At 38.7% G+C, this 24256-nt stretch overlaps 1 protein-coding gene across 1 annotated transcript in view; it reads left to right on the top strand.

The window, feature by feature from the left end:
• The window catches only part of LOC143292498 (pre-mRNA splicing regulator USH1G-like), a 38573-nt gene extending 28356 nt beyond the window's left edge, over positions 1-10217 (top strand). The window contains 3 exon segments of the mRNA XM_076602838.1: positions 1108-1156; positions 1159-1288; positions 4397-10217. Of these exon segments, the coding sequence (XP_076458953.1) occupies positions 1108-1156; positions 1159-1288; positions 4397-5357 (1140 nt within the window). The 3' untranslated portion in view covers positions 5358-10217.
• Positions 10218-24256: the final 14039 nt, after the last annotated feature.

Here is a 24256-nt window from a genome sequence, read left to right as displayed (position 1 = left end):
TAAGTACATTCATAAAACTTGGGAAGGATGTGTAACCTGTCCTTACGTCTGGAACATACGTGTCGATATGGTTACGTTTTTTTTATATTTCATTTTTGGTGTGTTTTTACGCTTGTTTCGTTTGGCCTTATCGGTTTGACTTTATCGGGTAGAAGTTGTGGTTCAATCTGTATATTGCCATTGCTTCATCCACATCCTGAAAGGGGCAAAACGATTAAATTTCTTTGAATCTTTGAATGTACAGGTGTCGAAACTTTTATTCAGTCACACCAGGTGTACAAAGACTCTCTGCCTCCCTTTGAGAGATAATTCATACGGCTCTTAATTGCTCCTGATGTCTCTGAAAGGTTCAAATCATCCTCTGCCCCGTCGCGTGTACAATTATGTATCAACACACGCGCGTAGTATACCATTTTCGGGTTGGTAGGGCAAAATCGTATTCCAAAATGTTTGCGATTTCGAATTATGGACTCCCACCATAACTTTTATAATTTTCACTGTTCATAAAGTGTTGTCGTTCTGGTGGTGTCATTATAGTGTTAGACAGATCACTTTCCTACCCCCAGTTCCCTAAGATCGTTATCCTTGTCATCCATATCACCTGACATATGGGTGTTTGCCATAAACCCGAATGTAGCGAACAGATCAATGGATAGATTAAAAAGTGCAAGAAGAATTACTTAAGTGTCTGACGCATCAAGAAAAAATTGTATGTATAGCAAGGTCAGATTTATGGATTGTTGATTCCACTGTTCTAGTTAACCCTTTCTTTGTATATCCCCCCTTCAAACACCCCTCCCCCCTCCCTCCCCCCCCCCCACACACACACAGACATGACAGTTTGATATTACTCAATTCTAAAAGAGGTCATGAATAAACAGTGAGGCCAGGAGAACAAATGAGTAACAAATAGTAAAGAGTGGTATAACTCTCTCCATTCACAAGGTATACAACTTCTAGTCAGTGCTGCTTATGCTAGCGATTCAGCAAGCGCACAGGCAAATAAAAGGTAAATGAATGATAAAGAGGTAAACAAAAAAGATGTTATATTAAGAAAGAAAGAACAGTTAACGTAGAACGCGAGGGATGTTGCCGATACCTGTGCAGGTGGTGCAGTACCTGGACCAGGTGTACTCACAGCAGCAAAGCAAGAACCCAAGCACGCGGGCCGCCTGCGGGAGGAGGCGGTGAAGCAGGCTGAACGCAACCTGAAGCGCTACCACAAGCTGCAGGAGGAGGCGGCCCGCAGGGTGCAGAAAGAGCAGAGAAAACACAACCTGGCTCTCAGGTCAGTGGCGGGTGTTGGGGGGAAGTGGGGGCCGGGGGAGGGGCGAGGGGGGTGGGGTCGGCTTTTGACATTTAACATTGTTGTTAGTTAGTCCTGCCGAGTCACAGGCATAACAAGAATGCCAACCCAATTATATATAAAAAAAAAAAAAAATCCATACACACACACGAGAGAGAGAGAGAGCAAAAGGTCAGTACGTTTACACCGCATAATTATTATCACCATTCCTTGGTTACCACGCGACAAAAACTCGCACTGATAAAGTGAAAAGCAAAGCAGACATTGCTTATTATATTTCCGTCACATCCCCCCCCCCCCCCACCCTCCCACCCCCCCACACACCATCACTGGACGTGTCGTTCCATACACAACAACAGATAACAATTTTGGATAACCTTATAACGTTATCGGATGAAAAAACAAGTGATTATTTCTTGAAAACAAAAAGAGGTGTGGCGTGTTCTTCTTTTTAATTCACGATCAACATGAACCTTCCGATGGTTCTGGTCGTGGTTGGCAGGATCGAACACAGGATCCGCGGATCGAGTCCAACATTCTAACCCCACGGCTACTTCGTCCGTCGTTTCATATGTGGAGTGATGGCCTAGAGGTAACGCGTCCGCCTAGGAAGCGAGAGAATCTGAGCGCGCTGGTTCGAATCACGGCTCAGCCGCCGATATTTTCTCCCCCTCCACTAGACCTTGAGTGGTGGTCTGGACGCTAGTCATTCGGATGAGACGATAAACCGAGGTCCCGTGTGCAGCACGCACTTAGCGCACGTAAAAGAATCCACGGCAACAAAAGGGTTGTTCCTGGCAAAATTCTGTAGAAAAATCCACGTCTATAGGAAAAACAAATAAAACTGCACGCAGGAAAAAATACAAAAAAATGGGTGGCGCTGTAGTATAGCGACGCGCTCTCCTTGGGAGAGCAGCCCGAATTTCACACAGAGAAATCTGTTGTGATAAAAAGAAATACAAATACAAATACAAATACAAATATTTGACACAGTCAACCGGTCTTTTACCAATAACGAAATTTGCATGTTTGTTCAGAATGGTGATGGCTGTTGTATCATAACAGGTGGAAATGCTTAAGCAATCGGTCCTGAGACTCATTTTCATTTGGATTGCAATTAGTCCAGTGACGTTTGATCCAGTTCGGGATAAATTCATCCAAATATATTCGTGTCAGTTCTAAAGAGCGTACTCACGGCATTGCGTTGTGTTACAGCAGCAGCGGACGCAGGTTGCCTACATTTTGGGAGGACAAGACTAATGAAACATGTTCTGAAAATTAATAAGCGTCGGTTTCTTGTCGTTGTCGTTGTTGTTGTTGTTGTTGATTCTTATAGTTGTAAAATTTAATCCCCCGTGACGGTGGCCTGTTTGCTTGCTCGTTAGTGGGGTCAGAAGGGAGAATGACCTCACGTTGTTAGATGTGCGTGGGTTTTAATATTCATGACTTAGAATCCTTTTTTCATCATCTCGTTTCATGTAAACTTTTCACGCACTGACAAGTGTTTCCTGGTGTAGACAGCAAAGTCTATGGGGGTGGGGAGAATTTGAAAAACAAACAAAAAAAACCAATTGCGCGCGCACAATTACACACGCATGCACACATTGAGCGCGCGTATACACTGACGCACACATACATACGCACACGCACGCACGCGCGCGCGCACGCACACACATACACATCCAGAAAACACACACACACACACACACACACACGTGAAATGTTCGCAGATGACACTTTCCTGCATTCAAGCAATTCATATGCCTGTAAACTCAACATTCAGAGACTTAGTGATTGGACACAATTAAATCATATGTCCTTAGACACACAGAAAACTAAATGTATGTATGTAGCAGTACGACAAAAAAGACAAAGGATGAAACACATATTCAAACCACTTTTCCTAGGAGTAAACAGAATTGAAGAGGTAGAATCACATAAAATTTTGGGTGTCTTTATTGACAAAGATCTCTCTTGGACTGACCATCTGACTTACTTAGGAAAACGTCTCTCCAGCAAAATACGTCAGTTAGCAAAAATAAAAAAGATCCTTGATGTTCATTCACGAAGGCTTTTTTTCTGTGCTCATGTTCTGCCAATCATCGATTATGCATCAACTTTATGGGACAACTGCAGCAATACAAACTTAAAATTTATTCATCATATGTATAAAAGAGCATTAAAATTAGTATTGTTGAAGTCAAGTTCCTTGACCCATATGGATTATAAACGACTTAATGTATTATCTTTTCACAACAGGCTGTTCTTCAACAAGGCTGTTTGCATGCATAATGTGATATGTGGAAATGCTCCCCAAAAGATTACAGAAACTTTTAAAACTAATGGCCACAGACACAACCATATGTTATGTATACCTCGACCTAGAAACAACCTTGATAAATCCAGCTTCCTGTACTCTGGTGGAAATTTATGGAATAACCTTCCACTCGTTTTAAAAGATATAACGAATAAAAATGTGTTTAAGAAAAATATGAAAAATTACCTTATTAACTGTTCAAAAGATGAACAGTAATACAAATCTATATCTATTGGTTGCCAAATTCATGATTTGTGAAATGTTTTGTATATGCCTTTGGTGTTGTAAGAGGGTGTATGTGTATGCGAAACGGGATGTGTTGTAAACGTGTTGTAAATGTTAATCATTCCCTCATGTCTCTTGTCTTTGAAGATTTAAACAAAACAGTTTGATAGTACGGCTGGTGTTGCTACTGCTGTTGTTGTTGCTGCTGCTATAGCAGCTGCTGTTGGTACTGTTTGGTGTCTTTTTATGTGTCCTCTTTCTTGTAAGAAGCTGCCTGACTTAATATCACTCTAGAAAGATGAGGGTGCGAGTCTATGGTAGTACATGCTAGTTTATTGTCTTTTTTCTTCAGCCTTTCTTTCCCACCCATCCTGTTCTTTGTCCCCTTACCTCTTTACTGAATTCCATTGTGAAGCTGTGGTATTTGTGATTCGTTGTTCGTCTTCCCCCTAACCTTTCTTTTTCAGAATTCCATTGTGAAGCTGTGGTATTTGTGAAGCATCAATGACTGTCTGAGTAAATGCAACATTCCTCTCCCTTGTCAACAGCCAGGAGAACCTGAAGAACGGCGGGGGTCAGGGGAAGAACTTCATCAAGTCTTTGACCATGGCCATCCGGGGCCACAAGTCCCAGGACAAGACAGCCTCCTCGGGCCAGACCTACTCGGACATCGCGGGCCTGAGCCAGTCGGTGGGGGCGCGGGGCGGCCCGGGCAGGCGGCGGCCCGAGGAGACCAACGGCAGCGCGGGGGACGGGACGGACGGGGTGGGTTCACGCACGGCGAGGTCAGAGCGCGGAGTGCGCGGCACGTCCTCCGAGGTGATGTACATCTCGGGCCAGGCCGACAACAGAGCCATCCTGGCCGACGGTACCTCCTCCAGACCCGCCGTCTACGACGTGTTCGGCGGCAGCCGGGGCCGCTCCCATAAGAGCCAGGCGGGGTTCGGCACCAAGGACTCCGGGGTGGCCAGCTACTTCGGGGACGAAGAGGACGAAGACACGGCGCCGGGCATCTTCAACCGGCCCGGCTTCGGTAAGACGGCCTTCCTGACGGGCAACAACTTCCTCAACACGCTGCCCTCCTTTCAGATGGACGGGGAGGCGGAGGCCGCCGCCAAGGTGTCCACCAACGGCTTCTACCCCCACCCGGACAGCAGGGAGGACACCAGCAGGGCGTCCGTGGGCCAGGGCAGTCTGGGGGATGTGTCTTGGGCAGAAGACCCCAAGGAACTGCCCTGGGACCAGGAGGACGTGGACAAGCTGGACGACGACGACGAGGGACTGACGGCCTCCGCCCTGGAGACGTTTCTGTGGTCGGCAGGGCTGGAAACCTACCTGCACAGGTTCCTGCAGGAAAAGGTAGACCTGGGGCTGCTGGTCAGCATGTCCGACAACGACCTGAAGGAGATCGGCCTGCCCTTCGGACCCCGCAAGAAGTTGTTGGAGGCTGTCAGACGGCGCCAGGACGTGCTGTCTCTACCCCGCCACATGACGGACTCCTTCTTGTGAGTGCTGGGAACAGGGCTCGGGAGTGGACGGCTTGTTCTGCAGTGCGGCTGACGGGGCTTCCTCTGTGTGGCGTGGGGAGGCGCTCCCCGCACCCTGTGTCTATGCAAGCAGTTTGTCATCCATTCCATTAAGCTGATTGCTTTGCTGAACTCCGCCAGCGGTGTCACAATCAATCTCTGTTGTTTTACTCGCCAGACCACACGCAGCTGACGAACGAATTGACATGACCGGTGTGTGTGTGTGTGTGTGTGTGTGTGTGTGTGTGTGTGTGTGTGCGCGCGCGCTATGTGCATTGTTCACGTTGCTGTTGAGTACACGCAGTGACATAAAGACCCTCCAGACAGGGCTTGTGTGTTCGTTTGGGTGGCAAAATTGGTCAGATGCTCAGGACAAAAGCAGCTAGCTGCTGTTAATCTTGCATTCACACAGTTGATTGCTTTTTTCCCTGCCTCAGAGACCAACGAGAGGTGAAGGGATGATCGTGTCCACAGCTCAGTGCTGTGTTTATCATGGCATGAATAGCCACCGAGTAAAGAGAATGAATGGCCAGCCATCCAGCAAACAGATCACGCATGGCTCACGCTGAGCTCCGCACAGTGCATGAAAGTCGCTCACGCTTTCTCGGAAGCCTTTATATTGTTGTATCTATATTTGGTTACAAGCTTCAAAAATCAAATTAGTGTAGTGTAACTTTGACAATAATTTTGTATCAGGTTATTCTTTAAGTACACAAAACACAACGTAACCACTTAACCATTAACCAAGAACCGGGTCATATTCCTTTGGTTTATATTTGTTGTGTCCCAGTTCCTTAGTGTTATGATGATGTTGTTGTTTTTCAGCATTACTGATCACTCCTTCACATTCTTTAATGTTTGCACCCAGGGTGAATGCTTTGTTTTTAAGTGAACATCTGTTGCCACTTTCGCCAGCCGTTTTGGGACGAATGCAGACATTGGCATCGAAATCGGTGACGAAGTTTAGCACAAGGACGGGTGAGTTGTGAGACTGATGATGCGATCTGGGCATCTCCACTGAGCACGTGGATGGCGAAGAAGACAAGAAGTGTGACTAAAATCGGTAGATGCAGGATACATAGAGTGAATCTCTGAACACTTTTTCTGAAAAGAGGTGATCGACAGATTTTACAATTATCACAAACACCATGATACAGACAGGCTCTGTAACCTGAGATTCAAAGACACAACTGAAGGCCAAAGACCATCCCTTGAATGACGGCACCGACGTATTATCTATCTATCTGTCTAACTATCTATACATATATCGGGAGAATTTTGCCTTTGAAAAGAGCTGCTTCGGCGGTGGAGGTACCAGTGCAAACTCTTGCGCCAAAACACTGGGTTCCAGGAGGAAAGAACAGAAAACGGAGCCTCTGTTGCAATTTTGTTTTTCCTTTCGCGGGACCTGGCCAGCTTAGAGTTTTCTTGGACGACTTTGTGCCTCAAAGATACTGTTTGGCTTCACGTGAAGACCTGTCTTCTCTTCCAATAGTGAACTGATGGAAGACTGCATAATATCACCATCACCAGCAGTCATCACCATCGTCCTCGACACTGGCTTGATTAAGGCAGTTTCCATGTAACATTTCCGTGCAGTAACAGACTGAGGTCAGATGAGCAGATGAGGGTTGTCACGTACCACCACTTTGCAAGGACTGTAGATCAGCAGCTTCCCAAAATGGTCAGTCACAAAGCCAGCAATCAGATAAAGACTGGTACATTAGTGAGCTCGCACTCGGTGACTGATTGCTTGATCAAGCAGCTGCATACTTCCACCAGTATGGCATGGTGTCAGGTTCAACTGTTTGGATAACCGATTGATTTCTCCATAAAACGCACACATGTTTGATTCGTGAGTGCTCTTGATTAATCAATAGATGTCGTAACAGAATTAGTGGCTTAAAAGAATATCTAGTTCGAGGTTTTAACGCGTGATAGCAGCAGAGAGAAAGACAGAGAGAAAGATTGCGTTTTGCTATGTTGCTGTCTTTTGTTTTTGTATAGGGGTTTTGTGAATTAAGTTGTATGTAGACCGCCATATCATTAGTATTCTATTTGTTTACATGATTAATTGGATATTTTACTTTATTTCTTTATTTGTTTATTATTCACTTATTCTATTTGTGTATTTGCCTGTTTACTCTTGAAGTGAACTCCCGGCTTTCTTTTGTACTTTTTGTGGACGTGTATACAGGATACAGCCTGTATTTGCTCTGAATATATGTAGGTAGTTATATGTATGTATGTATGTATGTATGTATGTATTGTGTAATGATAACTTTAAAATGTTTACATTCAGTGCTGTTATTTGATTATCACATGTGTCAGTGTGTGTGTGTGTGTGTGTGTGTGTGTGTGTGTGTGTGTGTGTGTGTGTGTGTGTGTGTCGATCGTGGATTTTATGCAAGCTTTAAAACCACAAGCCAACGTGATAATTCTCTCTCTCTCTCTCTCTCTCTCTCTCCAATGTTCTGGTTTCGGGTGTGGTTTTTTGTTTTTGTTTGTTTTTTGTTTTGTTTTGTTTTTTCATTTTTTCATCTGTGATTTTCGATCGATACTTTTAAAAGAAAAGTTAACGCAGAATATGATTCAACAAGAATGGTCCAATTTATCCTTGTGATGAAACACAGGCTTGTTGTAGTTTTTCTTCTGGTTTCTTGTTGGATTATGACTTTTCTGGACTAACGACAGATCTGAATTTAAGCGAGCGCCATTGAATGCAATGCATTATTTGTCAGGCTGAAAATCTCAGGCTTGTTTCCTCCATTGACGAACTGTGCGTGTCTCTTAATTGTGGTGATCAAACCTGGCTGTGATTTCTAACTGCAGAGCACATTTTTGTGTGTGTATAATAATCATGTGTGTGGAAGAAACGCATCACTGCTGCAAATAAAAATAAAACAAAATAATTTTACTTGTATATGAGCACTGCAACGCTTGAAATACACACTACCTGGTGGTACACACAGAGTTTTTATTATTAACGTGTGACACTATCAAAACTGATTGGAATAGGTGTTTCTTAATTTCATAGTTAAGGCATGACGAGCACCAATTTCGCGGACAAGCCACTGAACGCGAGTTGAAATAGAAGCTTTATCATGATTGTATGATGAGTTACAGAATGGAACGGCTGGCAGTAGGCTTACCGACATGTTGTCTGTTGAAAAAACAAAACTTTGGACTTTAAAAAAAAAAAAAAAGAAGAAAATTACGCATCAGTCTTTTTTAATGATGTAGCGTCACTTTCAGAAATGTTGAATGACTGTCAAATTTCGGTCGGTCCTTTGTGAAGGTAATATTTCAGCCACAGCATGACTGATACCGCTTCCTTGTTATATATTATGAGAGAGCGAGCAGACTTTCCGATTTCGTACAGATTTACGATTTTACAAGGGTTTTTTTTTTATTTGTTTAATTTTTATATTATGAATATTGTTAATTTAATGATTATCATTATTATAGGTATAATATTGATTTTGGATTGGTGGGTCAGCCCAGAGATTTAACAGTGAAGACGATTTTCAGTGAGTTAAACCAATTCAGATGTCATGTGATGTGTGGCTGTGTTGATTATCGGTTATCTGAAGAGAGAGAGAGAGAGAGAGAGAGAGAAACGACAAAGTTCATTGTGTTCTTTCCTACATAATGCAAGCGTATGTGATTTGTACGATTTAGTGTCATTGTGCTATTTACAGGAATAAGCAGTCGATCACAAATTAATTGTTCAAATCGCACTCTCTCTCTCTCTCTCCCTCCCTCCCTCTGTGGTGTGTGTGTGTGTGTGTGTGTGTGTGTGTGTGTGTGTAGTTTCAGTGATGCAATACGTATTTTCTATCACTCAGAACAAGTCACACCATTTTCGCATACAGAGACGTATTTCCCAGCATATTCCAGAAAAGAACACTATTTTTGAAAGTGTCTTAATTTATGTATTCGATATATATTTTTCATTTGTTTATATCAGTATGCATGATTTTAGATATGATTGTCCACCAGTAAAAGAAATTAGATTCATGAAGATTAAAAGCTGCCCAATCACAGTTTGATATCATCATCATTGCAACATTGTTATAAGTGATTGATTATGGTCATAATTTTATATACGCCTGTTTCTCATCATTGTTTTTGTATCAGTGTTAGAACTCATCATTGTTTTTGTATCAATATTAGAAGTATTAAACAGTTATATGTAAGCCTAATTCTATGCAAGCATTGATTGTTTGACGTATGATTTCCTTATTTACAAGCGTTCAGCATCAGAGCTTAATTAATATCAGTCAGTACATGGTCAAGAATATGAACAGGTATGTATGGAATCATACACTTTCAACGCCTGTTAATTTCAGCGTTATATAATGTGCATAGCACGCTTAGTTATATACAATAAACTTTAAGCCCGGATGTTTTTAATTTTGTGAAATAATATCAATGATAATTTTTTTTAAAAGTTTTAAGATAGGCGCATTATAGCATGTTTTCGCATCCTGTACTTATTCTGCTGGTTTTATTTTGTTGCAAGGTGTCTGTATGGTTTCGCTACAAAAAAAAAAAAAAAAAAAAAAAAATATCAGAATACTGTCTCATATGTGTGTGCGTCGGCACGCGCATGTGTGTAACTGCTTTGAGAGAGAGAGAGAGAGAGAGAGAGAGATGGAAGAAGGGAGGGTATTATAATTAACAAAAGTGAGAGCTACGTATTACTTCCCATGGAGTTTGCGTCACTGGTCGTGTCAGAAAATATTTTACTAGATTCATGAAATTCTTTTTCTGTAATTCTGTGTTCCTTCGTCACTCCCCACACCCACCCTTTTATTTCTTTCTTTTTTTTTTAACAGCAGCACTCATAAAAAAAAGTCCCACTTCTCGCGTAAATTTTATTTATTTCTCATCTCATACAGCATCATGGATACAGAGAGAACTTCAGGCTCGCGTCAACATAGTTATTGTTTCGAAAATTTGACTGTGGTTGCCTGAGAGAGTGAGAGAGAGAGAGAGAGAGAGAGAGAGAAAGGTGGTGACCATTCTATTCAAAATGTCATCAATGCATGTGAATTGATAGAAACGTATTTCTCTATTCAGTGACGTTTTTGATTTTGTGACACGATGAAAAGCTTGTTTTGTTTTTTTCTTCCAAAAATAAATGCTATTTTTAGAATAATTTTGAATTTGTGTGTGTGTGTGCGTGTGTGTGTGTCCGTGGACCATCATTTCTTAACTGCTGGACTACCATCAAATCTTGCAGACATTCATCATCTGTTGCAACAAGCACTCTGAATTTTTTGTGTTCTCTTCATATTACCCATTCCTGTTGAAATAATTCATTGAAACGTTTGCACACACATGCTTTGGGTTCTTTTATCAACAGACATGAAAACTCATCCATAACCCTTGCCTATTGTCTTCAGAAATCAGTTTTCATTGTTAAAGTCACATACAAGTTCTGATCCCCCCCCCAACCCCCACCCCTCAAATTAAAGTCCAGAATCAAAGTTTACACACACACACACACAAGCATTTATTTTCAGAAACTTTATTGGTAATTTCTCAGACAAATCGCATGCTTGACAGAGCTCATTTTTTTTCCAACAAAAATCAGAGACAGAGAGAGATGGCATCAATCAGACAGAAAAGAAAATGTTTGTACAGCAGAATGGAATGGACAGTGTGAGGCAGAATGACAGAGCGAAGGCTATACAACTGTGTGTGACAAACTCACAGACGGTATTTTACACATGAGGTGATTTTCTTTTTTCAATTTGTAATCTAATGTTCCATGAAATCATATCATGCATATTATATATGCATGAGTTTTCAATCATTGTTGGTAGTAATCCTGTAAAGCTGACAACAAAAACAGCAAAAAACAAAACAAGAACAAAAAACAAACAAGATACACCTGAACAAAATCAATCTCCAAACACAAACCATTAACACGTAACCAAGTCTTGTACAATGAAATTGTAAAAAAAAATTTTTTTAAAAAAAAAAAGAAAGAAAGAAAAGGTACATAAAAAATTATGTGAAAAACAAATTTACACAAGGACTGAACCCCACACCATGTCAAAAGAAATATTCTTTCTATTTTACACATACAGAATTGAACAAGCACCTACTATTTACACAACACTGAACTAACCCAGGTATACATGATTTAAGAAAAAAAGAAAATACATACAAAAAAAACAAACAACAACAACAAAAAAACAACCCCCCCAAAACAAAAAACCTTGGCACCACCCTTTTTGCAACATATTCACTCTTCACTGAGAAAAACAAACTTGTAATAACAGAGCCATATGAAAATATCTTTCCATTTCATATTCACACACGCCCTTCTGCCACAATATTAAGATTACATATGTACAAAACATTTCGGTACATATTTCTGTCTTGACCTTTTTCAGCCTGCCACCCATCATCACATGGAAGGTTGTTCGTTACATAGGCAAGTTTCTCCTGATGTATGTTGACAGCCTAGTGAGAAATGGAAAAAGAAAACCGCTTCGAGGAAATCTGGATTCAAATCGTTTTAATTTTTTTTTATTTTATCATTTATATATTTTTTTTAATCCCTTCTATTTTTGCAGTCAAAACTATCTGTGAATTGCAGGAGTAAAGTCCACATGATGACAACACACATGATCATAACTTATGTGCCTGAGGAACTAAAGAAATGTTCAAAGAAAATCAAAGACCTGAATAATTAGCGAATATGGCTAAAGTATCTACATTTATGCACACTTTACAAAGCATTCTAAGGACTAGGTGAAAATGCCCACTGCCCTAATGCACTTCCTTTAGAACAATGGTTTCATCCACACACAGATTTGACACATCACTTTTTCCCCCTGAGAAGTTTATCCAAACATGACTTTACAAATAATTAGGAAGTTGAATATTTTGCTCTGAATTCAGTCTGCAACTAAAATTACTTTATGTCTTATCTGCTTTAAACTGTTTACTGTAACAGAAACTGATTACAGATTACTTCATCATACAGTGACTTAAACCTACAAAATGACACCCAAGGAAATGTTTCTAAATGTATAAACACAATTTGGTGTTTATTTCTACAGTTTCAAGCACTGATTTCCATGAGAAGACCATTATTGACTGTCTGGTAACAAATTACACTTGTAAAATCACAACTGCAAAATTGCAATGCTACAACCAAAATATGTGCTGGCAAAGACAACCCCCCCCCCACCAAAAAAAAACAACAACAACACAACCCCCTCCACCCCCCAACAAAAACAAAAAAACCCACCCCAAAACATCACTTTCTCTACTTGGGCTATGCCTGCTCTCTTTCAGTGCTTCCAATGTAAAGGGCAGAAGCAGGAGAGGACCAGTTGCACCATGTTTCCTTTTTCTCCCCTTCTGCCCAAAATGCTGAAAATAGTGTTTAATGATAGCATGAGTGAAGGTGCAGCATTTCAACCTTGAAATTAATGTCACAGTAACATGTAGAGTGTCATGGACAGTCTATTCTTAAGGTACACCTCAGCAGATTCAAAGCTTTAAAAAAACAAAAACAAAAAAAACATAAAAGAAAGGGAGTGCTGTGTTATAGGGCTGGACTTACCACATCTTAAACAGAGAATGTATTTAATAAAAAATAAAAAAAAATAAAAAAAATCTAAAAAGAAAGAAAGAAAAGGAAAAGGAGAATGCCAGTTTCAAATCACAAGTGAAGACTTGCTTCAAATATAACAAAAATCCAGAAAGGGTTTCAGGGAACAGACACAACATAACTTGGGTTATGCCACCTAGTGGCTTACTAAAATGCATGCTAACAGAGTGGGCAATAGTGAACAACCACAGTGACACAGACTTGGAAAGGAAAGAACCCCAACTCCCAGTCAATGGTTCATCTTTTCTTTGCCGACAGCACTTAATAAGGTTGATACTGTTACTCTGTTAATTTCAAAGACTTACACAAGAACATAAAGTGACTGAATGTAATTCCATGTAAAAGTTCAACAGTTTTTTCTTCTTAATCCTTAACCCAGTGAAGAGTCATTGGCAAAGGTGTTGCACTGAAAAACTGTCCACCTGATTCCTCCAGCTCTGTCAGTCGTGTCAAATTCTGGGTGTTTGCAACTGGTGCGATTGTTAAATTTCCCCAAATAAATATTTGACCCCAAGAATGCTCACATCTGCACTGTCTCCTACTTCTATTGTTACACACTTTATTACCCACCAAAAAGTAATTGTTCCGAGCACAAGCTGTTCACTTTTTTTTTTCTTTTTTTTCTCATGAAATTACAAACACTGATTAGTTGCATGTCACATTCAGCGTTAATCTGTTCCTCATTTGAACATGGTGAAATATTCTGTCACTGGAACTGGGGAGAAGTTATACTGGTGGTGGAGTACTCTATCACTGAGCAGGAAAGGGTTATAAAAGACTACTGAATTAGTGTAAGACTGAATGCAAGTCTTTTTTCCCCTTTAATGTGCAAATAAAATAAAAGCCACACATCTATTATTTACATTATCATAAAAATGAGCAGAGAATCGTCAATAAGTAGGTACTAGGTAGACACAAAAAAGAGAAAAAATAAAGAAGCAAAATGCACTTACGAATCTGTAAATTTTGCCAACAATCAATGTGTCACATAAGTATGTTTACTGACTGGTTCATTTGGGTGACTCAGCAGAGATATGTTATAGCATCACATGCACTTACCAATTTCGTTCTTTGTTGTAATGTGACACCTTGAGTGACATCTGTCACCATGACAGCTTGACAGCTTTCTGTATTCCAGACTGGACATCTTTCAGAAAACATGTGTGCCAGCTGAATCAATCACAAAACTTTTAAATCACTTGCCTGCATACTTAGCAAAGGCATATAAATGATCAGGATGAGTAAAAATGCACATAGTGGTATTGTCACCCTTTGCAAGTTACAGAAAAGTGATCAAATTCTCTTGCATAGACAAGATTCAAAGTCATCTGTCTTGTTCTGGTGTGATTATCAGCTAAGCATGTGTGTATAATTACATAAAACAATAGTCATATGCCCCACACAGACAGCATCAACAAGCTTGGCTCTTGAAATGATGTATGTTCACACAGATAAGAAGACCTGGAACCACAAATTTATTCTGTTTTGTCTGTCAAAACCAAGTCACATATTTTTTGGTATTTAATAATGAAAAACTTTCAGAACAACAAACTGCCAGCAGACTCAAAAGCAATTAAGGTAATGGTTTGTCAATAAATTGTGTGGCAACATCTGTGAAAATAACATTACATCACTGCAATGATCAGGAACTTACAAAAACAATTCGAGTCAAGAAATGACTTAAAACTACAGGAACTTACAAAAAATGACAAGGTCCTTCTTGTTTATAGGACAGGATCCCAAACTGCAGTAATATAGAAAGAAAAAACAACTGAACAGAATTGATGTTTGCATCTTTTGTTACGTCAGTTTCATAATCACACGTCCTTGTTGATGTTGTATGACACTAGTCTTTTGCATCAAAGTTTATAATATTATCATTCACGAGATACTGAATTTTATCATTCAAGTTATTTTGCCTGCTCACAATGTCAACATTGTCATGGACTTAAACACACTGCTGAAAGGCAGGGCTAACAAAATGTTGAATATGTACATCCAATCCATGCCTTCTTTTGATACTTCTGTATTATACCACAAGATTTTCCAGTGCTACTCAAAAATGAAAATTTTGATAGTGCCTTTCATAAGAGATTCTTCAGCCGTCCTTCAAACATGAAGTTCCTTCTGCACAACATGAATCAGGAAATGATGGATACATGAAAATAAGACATGCAGTCAAACAGAATGAATTGAAACAAAAGAAATAGGAACACCTCATGGAAAGATTCCACTCAGGTAGAACTAGAAGAAAACAGAAAAGAAAGACAAAGCAACCAAATGTGAGAACAAAGATACCACAGAATATTTACAATGTTGACCAATACGGAAATAAGCAGATCAATTGAAAAATCATACATCTACACCACTGACATCAGGACCAAAATTTTCCGTTTTCAAAGACAGAACAAAGCTTGCAAAGACCAGCTAATTATGAAGCACTAAAATACACATGAGAGAGAATGAAACAGAATGACGACAGAGAAGAGAGAATAGGTGGGTATGGAGGCAGAAGGAGACTGAGAGATACACCAATGTTTCAGTGTAATAAGATCAACCAGCTGTTACCCACTCACTATCAATTTGTTCCACAAGAACCCTAGTCGGTTCCTTAAAGCACTATGGACATGAAATACAATACTTGGCAACAAAAAAGTGGCAACGAAAGATAGGAAATGAATTATTGATATATATATATATATATCAATATATATATCATATATATATATATATAAAGAGAGAGAGGCATACAGAGAGAGATAGTTTCTGAAGGCACTGTTGACATAATGTCCTTTACTTACAAAAAAAAAAAAAAAAAAAAAAAAAAAAAAAAATCATATATATATATATATATATATATATAAGAGAAAAAAGGTAAGGAAAGGTAATTATAACTGGAAAATAAATCATGGAGATATACATAGACAAAGCAACAGGTCTAAAGTCTGAAAGACAGGCAAAGAGAGTTAATGAAATGTTTATATCTTCTTCTTTCTGATCAGCTGAAACAATAAAACAAGAGTAGACTTCTAAGAACAAATAATATCTTTTTGACAATTGCTCCAGAACTCTACTGCTATCCCAATGCTTCTAGAATTTGTGTCCCAGTTTTAGTCTGCTAAAGTGTTATGTCACAGCAAACTCTTGTAAATACAAAAAAAGTAATGAAAACAAATTAGCGAAGGCTCAAGAAATTGGCGTCTGAAACCTGTCTACATGTTGTAATTATGTGAATAAAAAAAACACACAAAAAAACTGGTCTACAATTGTAATAATATACATCATCAGTGATTGCCTAGGAATGCTTCAATGTATCTCTAACTAAAAAAAACAAAACACAAACATGACACATATTCATAAATGAAAATAAAATTATCCAAATTACATCAAATTCTGATTCTGACCAAAACACACCACCAAGCTTTTATGACAGAGACCTACAAAATAAACATATTCTTTGAGTATTAATCCATGGCTCACATTATACCTGAAAAACACCAACAAAAAAAACACCAAAAAAAAAAAAAAAAAAAAAAAAAAAAAAAAAGCAAGGAAATTAAACAAGTTGTGCAGTTTTGCTTCTTTGCTGGATAATGGGTTTGGGTCTGATTTAAGATTTTGTTCAATGGGTTGGTATCAGGTTCAAATAGAATTTTGAGATTTGGACAGTGTTAGGATGAGCGTTAGCTGATGACTCATTTTAAAATGCAAAATAACAGCTGCATCAAAATAGTCACCATACAGGGTAATGAGCATACAGGGAAAGTAGACTGGTTCCTCTTTCAAACTGCTTATAATGTCCTGGCAGTTCTTTCTGAAAAGCTGGTCTTCAAATTCAACCTGACGACCAATACCAGCTCTTTGTTTGGCAAAGATGGTTCGTTCGTTCGTTCTTTAGTTTTAACGTCTTTTCACTGTAAGTGATGTTAGACGAAGATTCTCTGATTCTGGATACATATACTGATATAGTAGAAAGTTTACTCAGAATCAAAAGTTTCAACTACTGCTTGTATGTTTCAGAGGTCTTTCACTACCTTATCAGCAAAACTGATACAAGAAATACACGCAAGTAAAATGAAATTCTCAATTAAAGAATTCTTTCTACTGAAACACTTCTGGGTAATCTGTGTTTGTCTTCTCATCTTTCTTGCAAACTGAAATTGCTATCATTTTCATTCATAATGGGTGTGGTTTTAGAGCAGTTACTCCTCACACTCACCACAGGCTCTCCACTCTTTCATTTTCTCAGAAAGGTTACAGATTAAGCCAGTCTGGATTGGAATAAGAAAAACCTATTATGATTAATTACTGGCTTTAAAACAAATACAACTTCAGTGATTCAAAGCATAACCTTGAATTTTTTTCAAATGAAGTATTTCTGTCAAGATCTAAAAAATCTCACAACATAATGTTTCAACATTTTTTAACCTGCAAGGTGTCTGGAGGTGGTGCGCACGCGCACGTGTGTGTGTGTGCATGTGCATGTGAGTTTTATGATTTGAAAATTCTTATTTATTTGATCAGAATCAGTCTCTTTCTTACTCTACATTTGTGGGCCATGACACAGGTACTACATTCTCTCATTTCCAAAAGCAGGATTCTACCTGGATGTCCAAAAACAACCAAAATCAATTTTATGTGAGTGTGAATGTTCCCGTTTCAGTAACTCATCACTTAGTAAAGTAGTATTTTAAGGATCTCCAATGGGCATATTAACCTTCTGCCTGCAAAGGCCTTAAGAGTATTTAAACACTGGCTAGTCTGTACATGTGCTGACCCATAAGATCTGATCCCTCCCCCCGAACAAACTCTCAGGATGGAAATATTACTCTGAATGTTCAGCTACCATACACATTGACAACACAGTCAACAAGAAGACATCTGCTAGATGGCATTCAGCAGGTTTTCCCCCCTCTCATTTCTTTTCTTTTGTTTGTTTTTTTTTGGGAGGATATCTCAGGTAACTAAAAAGCATTTTATCTCAGATAGATTATGGCAAGTTCTTCAACTGGAGGAAAATCCCCTTGAAAATGGAGTATGACTGCCAATGTGGTAGGGGTAAAAATGGTAATACATGAAAAAGCCCACTCATGTATATGGGTGAACGTGGAGTTGAAGCCTAAGAATGAAAGGGAAGAAGAAAACTAGAGGGAAACAAATGACTCAGAGAGGAAACAGATAAAAAAAATCCATGAGCAGAACTGAAAGAAAAAATATACCAGCACTTGATCAACAAGAGATGCGCGATAGTTTAAAAGGTCACATGCTGGATGAACACCAGACAAAACTGCCAACTAAATGTTTAAGGTATATACCCTGATGGCAAAATGATGTGGTAATGGTCTGTACAGGTCTGACTGTGTATTGCTGAGTTACCTCTGAAAGAGGAACAGTGAAAGGCACAGCATGCAATGGCATGGTTCACAGCACCAAGAGGAAAGAAATGCTGTTGACCCCTTCTGTGTTCTAACTTTTCGTGAGTGTTGTTGTTCTTCTTCCTGCTTCTCTTCAGTTGACATTTATTGCTTGTAAATATTGGTCAATATCTGAAAATGCCTTGTTTGAAAAAAAAACAACACAACCCCCCACCCCCAAAAAACACACACAAAAAACCCCAAACAAATATGCAGAATAAAGAATCCATCCTGGAAACTTCTCAAGTGATGATTTGAACAGCATTTGGAACTAAAATGCAGGTCATTCATTCATCAAATAGTTAAGTGACAGCCTCAAAGATTATTAGAAAAGAACAAAAAAAAGTTCACAAAAGTTACTGACTCAGACTGACAGAAACTGATGAATTCATGGCAAAACCAGCCTGGTCAGAAATAACTGGCAACAATCTGTCTCATCAAACAAGTACTGCAGGCAATGCTGTCCTGATTACGTCATATTCATGGCTAAACACTGAACAACTGGTGCCATCCATGCTAAAATGCATTGCAAGGAGCAATAAAATGAAATATAAAGTGATAAACTGAGTCTGTCAAAGAGTATACTCTGAGCAAAAATATATACCGGGTACCAGTAATATACAAAGTTTCACAGGCACAAATCTGTACCTTTTATTATGAAGAAAAATTATACACCAAAGAAAGAAAGTACAAAATCATCAGGAAAACTCCCTTAATTTGGTGACAGTGTGTGTGTGTGTGTGTGTGCGCGTGCGCGTGTGCGTGTGTGTGCATGTGTGTGTGTGCATGTATACACAATACAAGCACACGCAATTCAGAGAAATCTTAACAGATAAAACCTGTTGCACTGAAAAGCTGGTACAGAATGTTGCCTACAAGTAAAATATTTAAGACTTCATGACATTAAATTGAACAACTTATCTGGAAATGAATATCATTTTGCCCAGAAGTAAATAATCTTCATGGCATTATTTTGAATACAGCACATCTCACATGCACAATGGTGACTCATAACTTTCTCCTTGGTCTTTTTAGAACAACTCATCTTTTCACCATAAATCATGATTATTTGAAACAAACCTTCCATCCTTTTCTGACATGTTTTTGTAACTGGCAGATTTTCATGCCCACACAAATTAATCACTCTCACATGCCTGAAGTTTTTTTTAATCCATGATGTTTTTTTTCCCTTGCCCAACAGCTAACTTTACAGCTATGGAGCCAACAGTTTAACTGAATTGACAGAGAATTAGAAGATGATGAATTATATAATCTGCATTATGCATCATTGTATGCTTTTTTTCTTTTTCTTAAACCCCAGCAGATGCTGTGATGTATATATGGATCAGTCTACACACTTTGACGCCTCACTGAAACAAACTGAAACTGTACTGTGTGAAATGGGAAGACAGGGTGAAGCCACCAACAAAACGGAAAAGACAAAACAGTGCCCCACACAGAAGCAAAATCATATCAAAGATGAGTTGAAATAAAAAAAGTATCAGCTTTATTGAACAAAGAGAGTATATACGATGGAACATTTCAGTGTATACATGTATATAGGTATATATGTACAAGCCGAGTTGTTTCACAAGCTGTACACACAACAATATACTGGCAACATGTCACCATGAAATAAAACAACCCTCACCCACCCACAGTAACACCCATATACCTGTGCTTGCATACATACAAACAATACATATGAAAGTCATGTGTGTGCACACAGTTCTTTCTTCTGGTATAACTATAGCCATACATATTACACAATCACAAGAAATAATTCAGCCTATTTAAAGGGGAAAAAAAGCAGCAAAAAGCAGTGATGGATGTACACCTGATTAAAAAAAGATAAAGAAAAAAAAAAAAATGAGCAAACAATGACAATACACCCACCACTTTAACACAGCTCCAATCAAAGACATGCTATACATTTTTCAAAGTTATCGCAACCAAACAATGGCTCAATTATCTGTAGTTAAAGATGGGGAAATCATTCCTTTGCACAGGCTTTAACAGACACCTCCCTAATCCTTATCTAACACCGGTCCCCCACCAGTACTTCACCAGGGAAGAAGTACAGCTGTGAAGGAACAATGCTAACAGGCATGGTAGTCCACCTGGGTGGGACAGCTCTGATCAAAACAAGTGACAAGTGAAAGTCCCATTGGAGCATTGAGGAGGGATGGATAGAGTGGACAGAGGAGGGGGGCAGGACGAAGGATAGAGGTAATGTGATAATTCCAAGGACACTCAGGAATGAATGTGGGTGAGGGTCCCAGGTTCTCCACAGGAGAAAAGCCTGCAAGGAGCCTGGACATATGTTTTGGAAATGACTTGGCTGATATAAAATGAACTTTGAATGGTGACAACAAAAAACATATGCTCTGTTTTCAAAATGAGAGGGAGGTATTGGTTGCCTGCTGGGAAAGGCACATGGCCCAGGAAATGAAAAGGTCCTTGGTTCAAGTCTCACATCAAAAGCTGAAATTTTTTTTCTCCCTCCCACAAACATCTTGAGTGTTAATCTGGGTGCTAATCTTTGCCTTTCAGATCATTGGTTGAACTGAAGTCCTATGTGTGCAGCATGTACTTAATCCACATGAACAAACCTACACCAACACAAGATTTATCTCATCAAATAATTCCAAAGTTCAATTAAAAAAAAAAAGAATAAAAAAGAGAATAAAAAAACATAAGCACAACATAAAAAGTCCCAAATTCTGTGGCCTTTCATACCCTGCTCTCATGGCAACCTCAGTTTCAATCCCCCCTCCACCTTCTTGAGTCTGTCTTCAGTGTCAGCAGGTTCATGGATTACTGTTGTTGGATGGACATGGTGGCAGTCTCCACTCTGGGAAGGACACTCATTTAGTTTGCTTTGTTACTAAATGATTATTGTCATTAGTAGGGGGCTTATTAGGCTGTGTTCAAAGTATATTAAATCAGAACAGGCACCACTAAATACTACCAAAGTGACTCTGCAGCAGTGCAGGGTCTCCTCTGGTGTGTGGCCTCCTGATAACCTAATATCAACAATTCTCTGTGGACGAGCTGGGAATGTAACAAACACTGGTGTGCCTGTATATGGGGGTGGGGTAGGGCTCAGAATGTGTGGCTCAGGAGTAATGCAACTGAAAAGGTATGATAATGTGGCAGCAAAAAATAAACAAAGAAAAGAAAAAGACAAAAAAATCAATCTGATGTAAATGGAAACATACATACATAAATGTTGACACTAACTAAACAAATAAAAAAAAAGAGAGGAAATAAAAATTGGCGCCTGATTATGGATGACTTTCTCTTCCCCTGGGATGAGCTGTGCAAAATTTCATACATTAAAATTTGTTATGACAAAAAAAAAAAAAAAATACTTTGAAGTCAGTGCAAGGCAATATATATCACAAGTCACAATAAAAAAAAAACAACTGAACTAAAGACATGCAATAAATAAACCAGTATATAAAAGAAATCACCACATTCAACACTAAATAATTCAACATAAAATTAGCAAAGAGAATCAACTAAAGTAAAAAATAAACCAGGACATAAAACATGTCATCACATGATTATAAATAGTCATTCAACATAAAACAGAAAGAAAAACAACAACATGAACAATACATAAACCAGCAAATAAAAGAAATCAAATATAACTTAATAAATAAACCAACATTTTTGGACATAACTACAATTCATTTGTAAATAAATCAAAACATGAATCATATGTCTGCAGCTGAAATAAAAGCTGTAATCGCCAGTGGAACCACCTACCACTTTCAAATTCCGTCATTTAAGATTTTAATATTAAAGGCAAATTTTAACTATCATATTATGAAAAATTATAATTTGTATTTGCAACAATTAACTAATGGATCTCTACAGATGTGACACATATAGTCAATTTTTATAATGACCATGTCATGTAATAATTCAGTATGATTCAATGTCTTTTCAATTCATCTTTTTTACAAAAACTATACATGTACAATACTAATATAAATAATATTGGCTTGTGATTACACACTGGAGACCAAGAGACAGAGAAATCAAAAGAGCAGGGATGGTAGGAGGGTGGGGCAGGGTGGTAAGGTGGGGGAGTTGGGGAGATGAAGAGCATGAGAAACTAGAGCATACAAAACAAAAATCACAACATGTAATTGATGTCCGACCAGAAACTTCTGTCACACACACACACATACTTTTCATTTACATCCAGACATGATAGCTGTACAATGACATGAAGAGGTAAACATGACAAGCATGTCCTGTATTCATCTAAGATTGATGAAACAATCAATACACAAGACATCAAGTACATACACATTAACCTATGCCTCCTAAAGATCTTCCACAAATCATCTTCTGAGTGTATTTTGCTTCAGATCAATTTGTGGTGTTACATCTGCTGAACAGAAGGCTCTGTCTTGCCTGGCATCTTGAAGAGTATACATTACAAACAAAATAATCTTGCCCTTTTCTTGAAAAATAAACAAACAAAACAATGCCTCAACTCTTGAAGAACATAGAAACAAAACCATATTGTCTCATCTTCTGAAGAACATACAAACAAAAATAACATCACCACAAAAAAAAGAAAAAAAAGTATTGAGTATAATGATGCATACTGTGCAGTTCTGCTGCACTCCTGGTGTTTATTTTGGGACAATTCAGTGTTACCACTTGAAGGCAATTGATACAACCCCATTCTGTGCTAAGGGAAGAAGAACTTGCAACAGTTTTGACACAAAGTCTATATTTCATCATATGACCGGTCATGTTAACTTGCAAAACCCATCATGAACGAAATCAAAGATCTGTGATCATGACTTGGTGTCACTCTTTATCACTTTCCTTTTTTACACTGTTATACAGAAAACACCACAACTGAGCATGTATGGCAGCATAAGAGAACTGTGGAAAGAAATGTCAGACACCTACCTGATCTGTTTTTACTGCAATGATATTTTGAAAAAAATGTATCTGAAAGTCAGCAGAATAATGAGTGAAAAGTTATAACAATGGGAAGCAAAAAAGCTGGGATATAAAACATATTGTTTGCACAAATTAATCGATAGGCAATTTTGAGTCACTGAACAGAATTTGTGCTTCTCAATCATAAGTTCTCCGTCTGTCACATCAGGACAAAGCATGGTACATAGAAAAATACTGTTTTTTATTTATTCATTTATCTTTTTCTTTCATATTTCAAACAAAAATATCAGACGCTTTATTTCCCATCCCATTACTGAGTGATATTTTCACAATGGAATGTCCAAATGTCCCTTTTAACCTGTTCACAGTTCAGTGCCCCATGACATATATACCTTTGCCATCAAAAATGCTTCTCTATTTGCCCCGTGACGTATAAATATGTCAGCATCATTTCAGGATTTTTCAATGTCCCAGTAGCCACCAGTCAGAAACCTTGATATGTCCACTTAAGTTATCCAAGAGAAGCAACAGCCAATCACGCTCTGTATGATAATTTCTGGATGTTAAATCTAATACCCCCCTCCCAATGTTTTCAAATTTGCAGAAAACAAACCACAACCTTACCCCAGTGGCTTGAAAGAGCAATGTGTTACAACCAACCAATTGAGATTTTGCCATCCAAGATTTTGCTGAGGATTTACATGTCACTGACAATAATGAACTGAGTGCAATGTGTAGCAAAATTATGTCAGGTAGTCCGCCTGATGTGACCGAAAGTTAGACAAACTATTTGCAGAGAAGAGGAGGGGTGGAAGTGGCTGAAGAGCTAGATACAGCCAGAAAAGGAGAGAATGCATAGCAACATATCAAGTTCAGCTCTGTGGCTGACCAAGA

The sequence above is a fragment of the Babylonia areolata genome, chromosome 18, assembly GCF_041734735.1.
Source record: "Babylonia areolata isolate BAREFJ2019XMU chromosome 18, ASM4173473v1, whole genome shotgun sequence".
Taxonomy (NCBI): Eukaryota; Metazoa; Mollusca; class Gastropoda; order Neogastropoda; family Buccinidae; genus Babylonia; species Babylonia areolata.
Note: the sequence above shows the minus strand (reverse complement) of the source record. Positions and strands in the feature narration are given on the sequence as shown.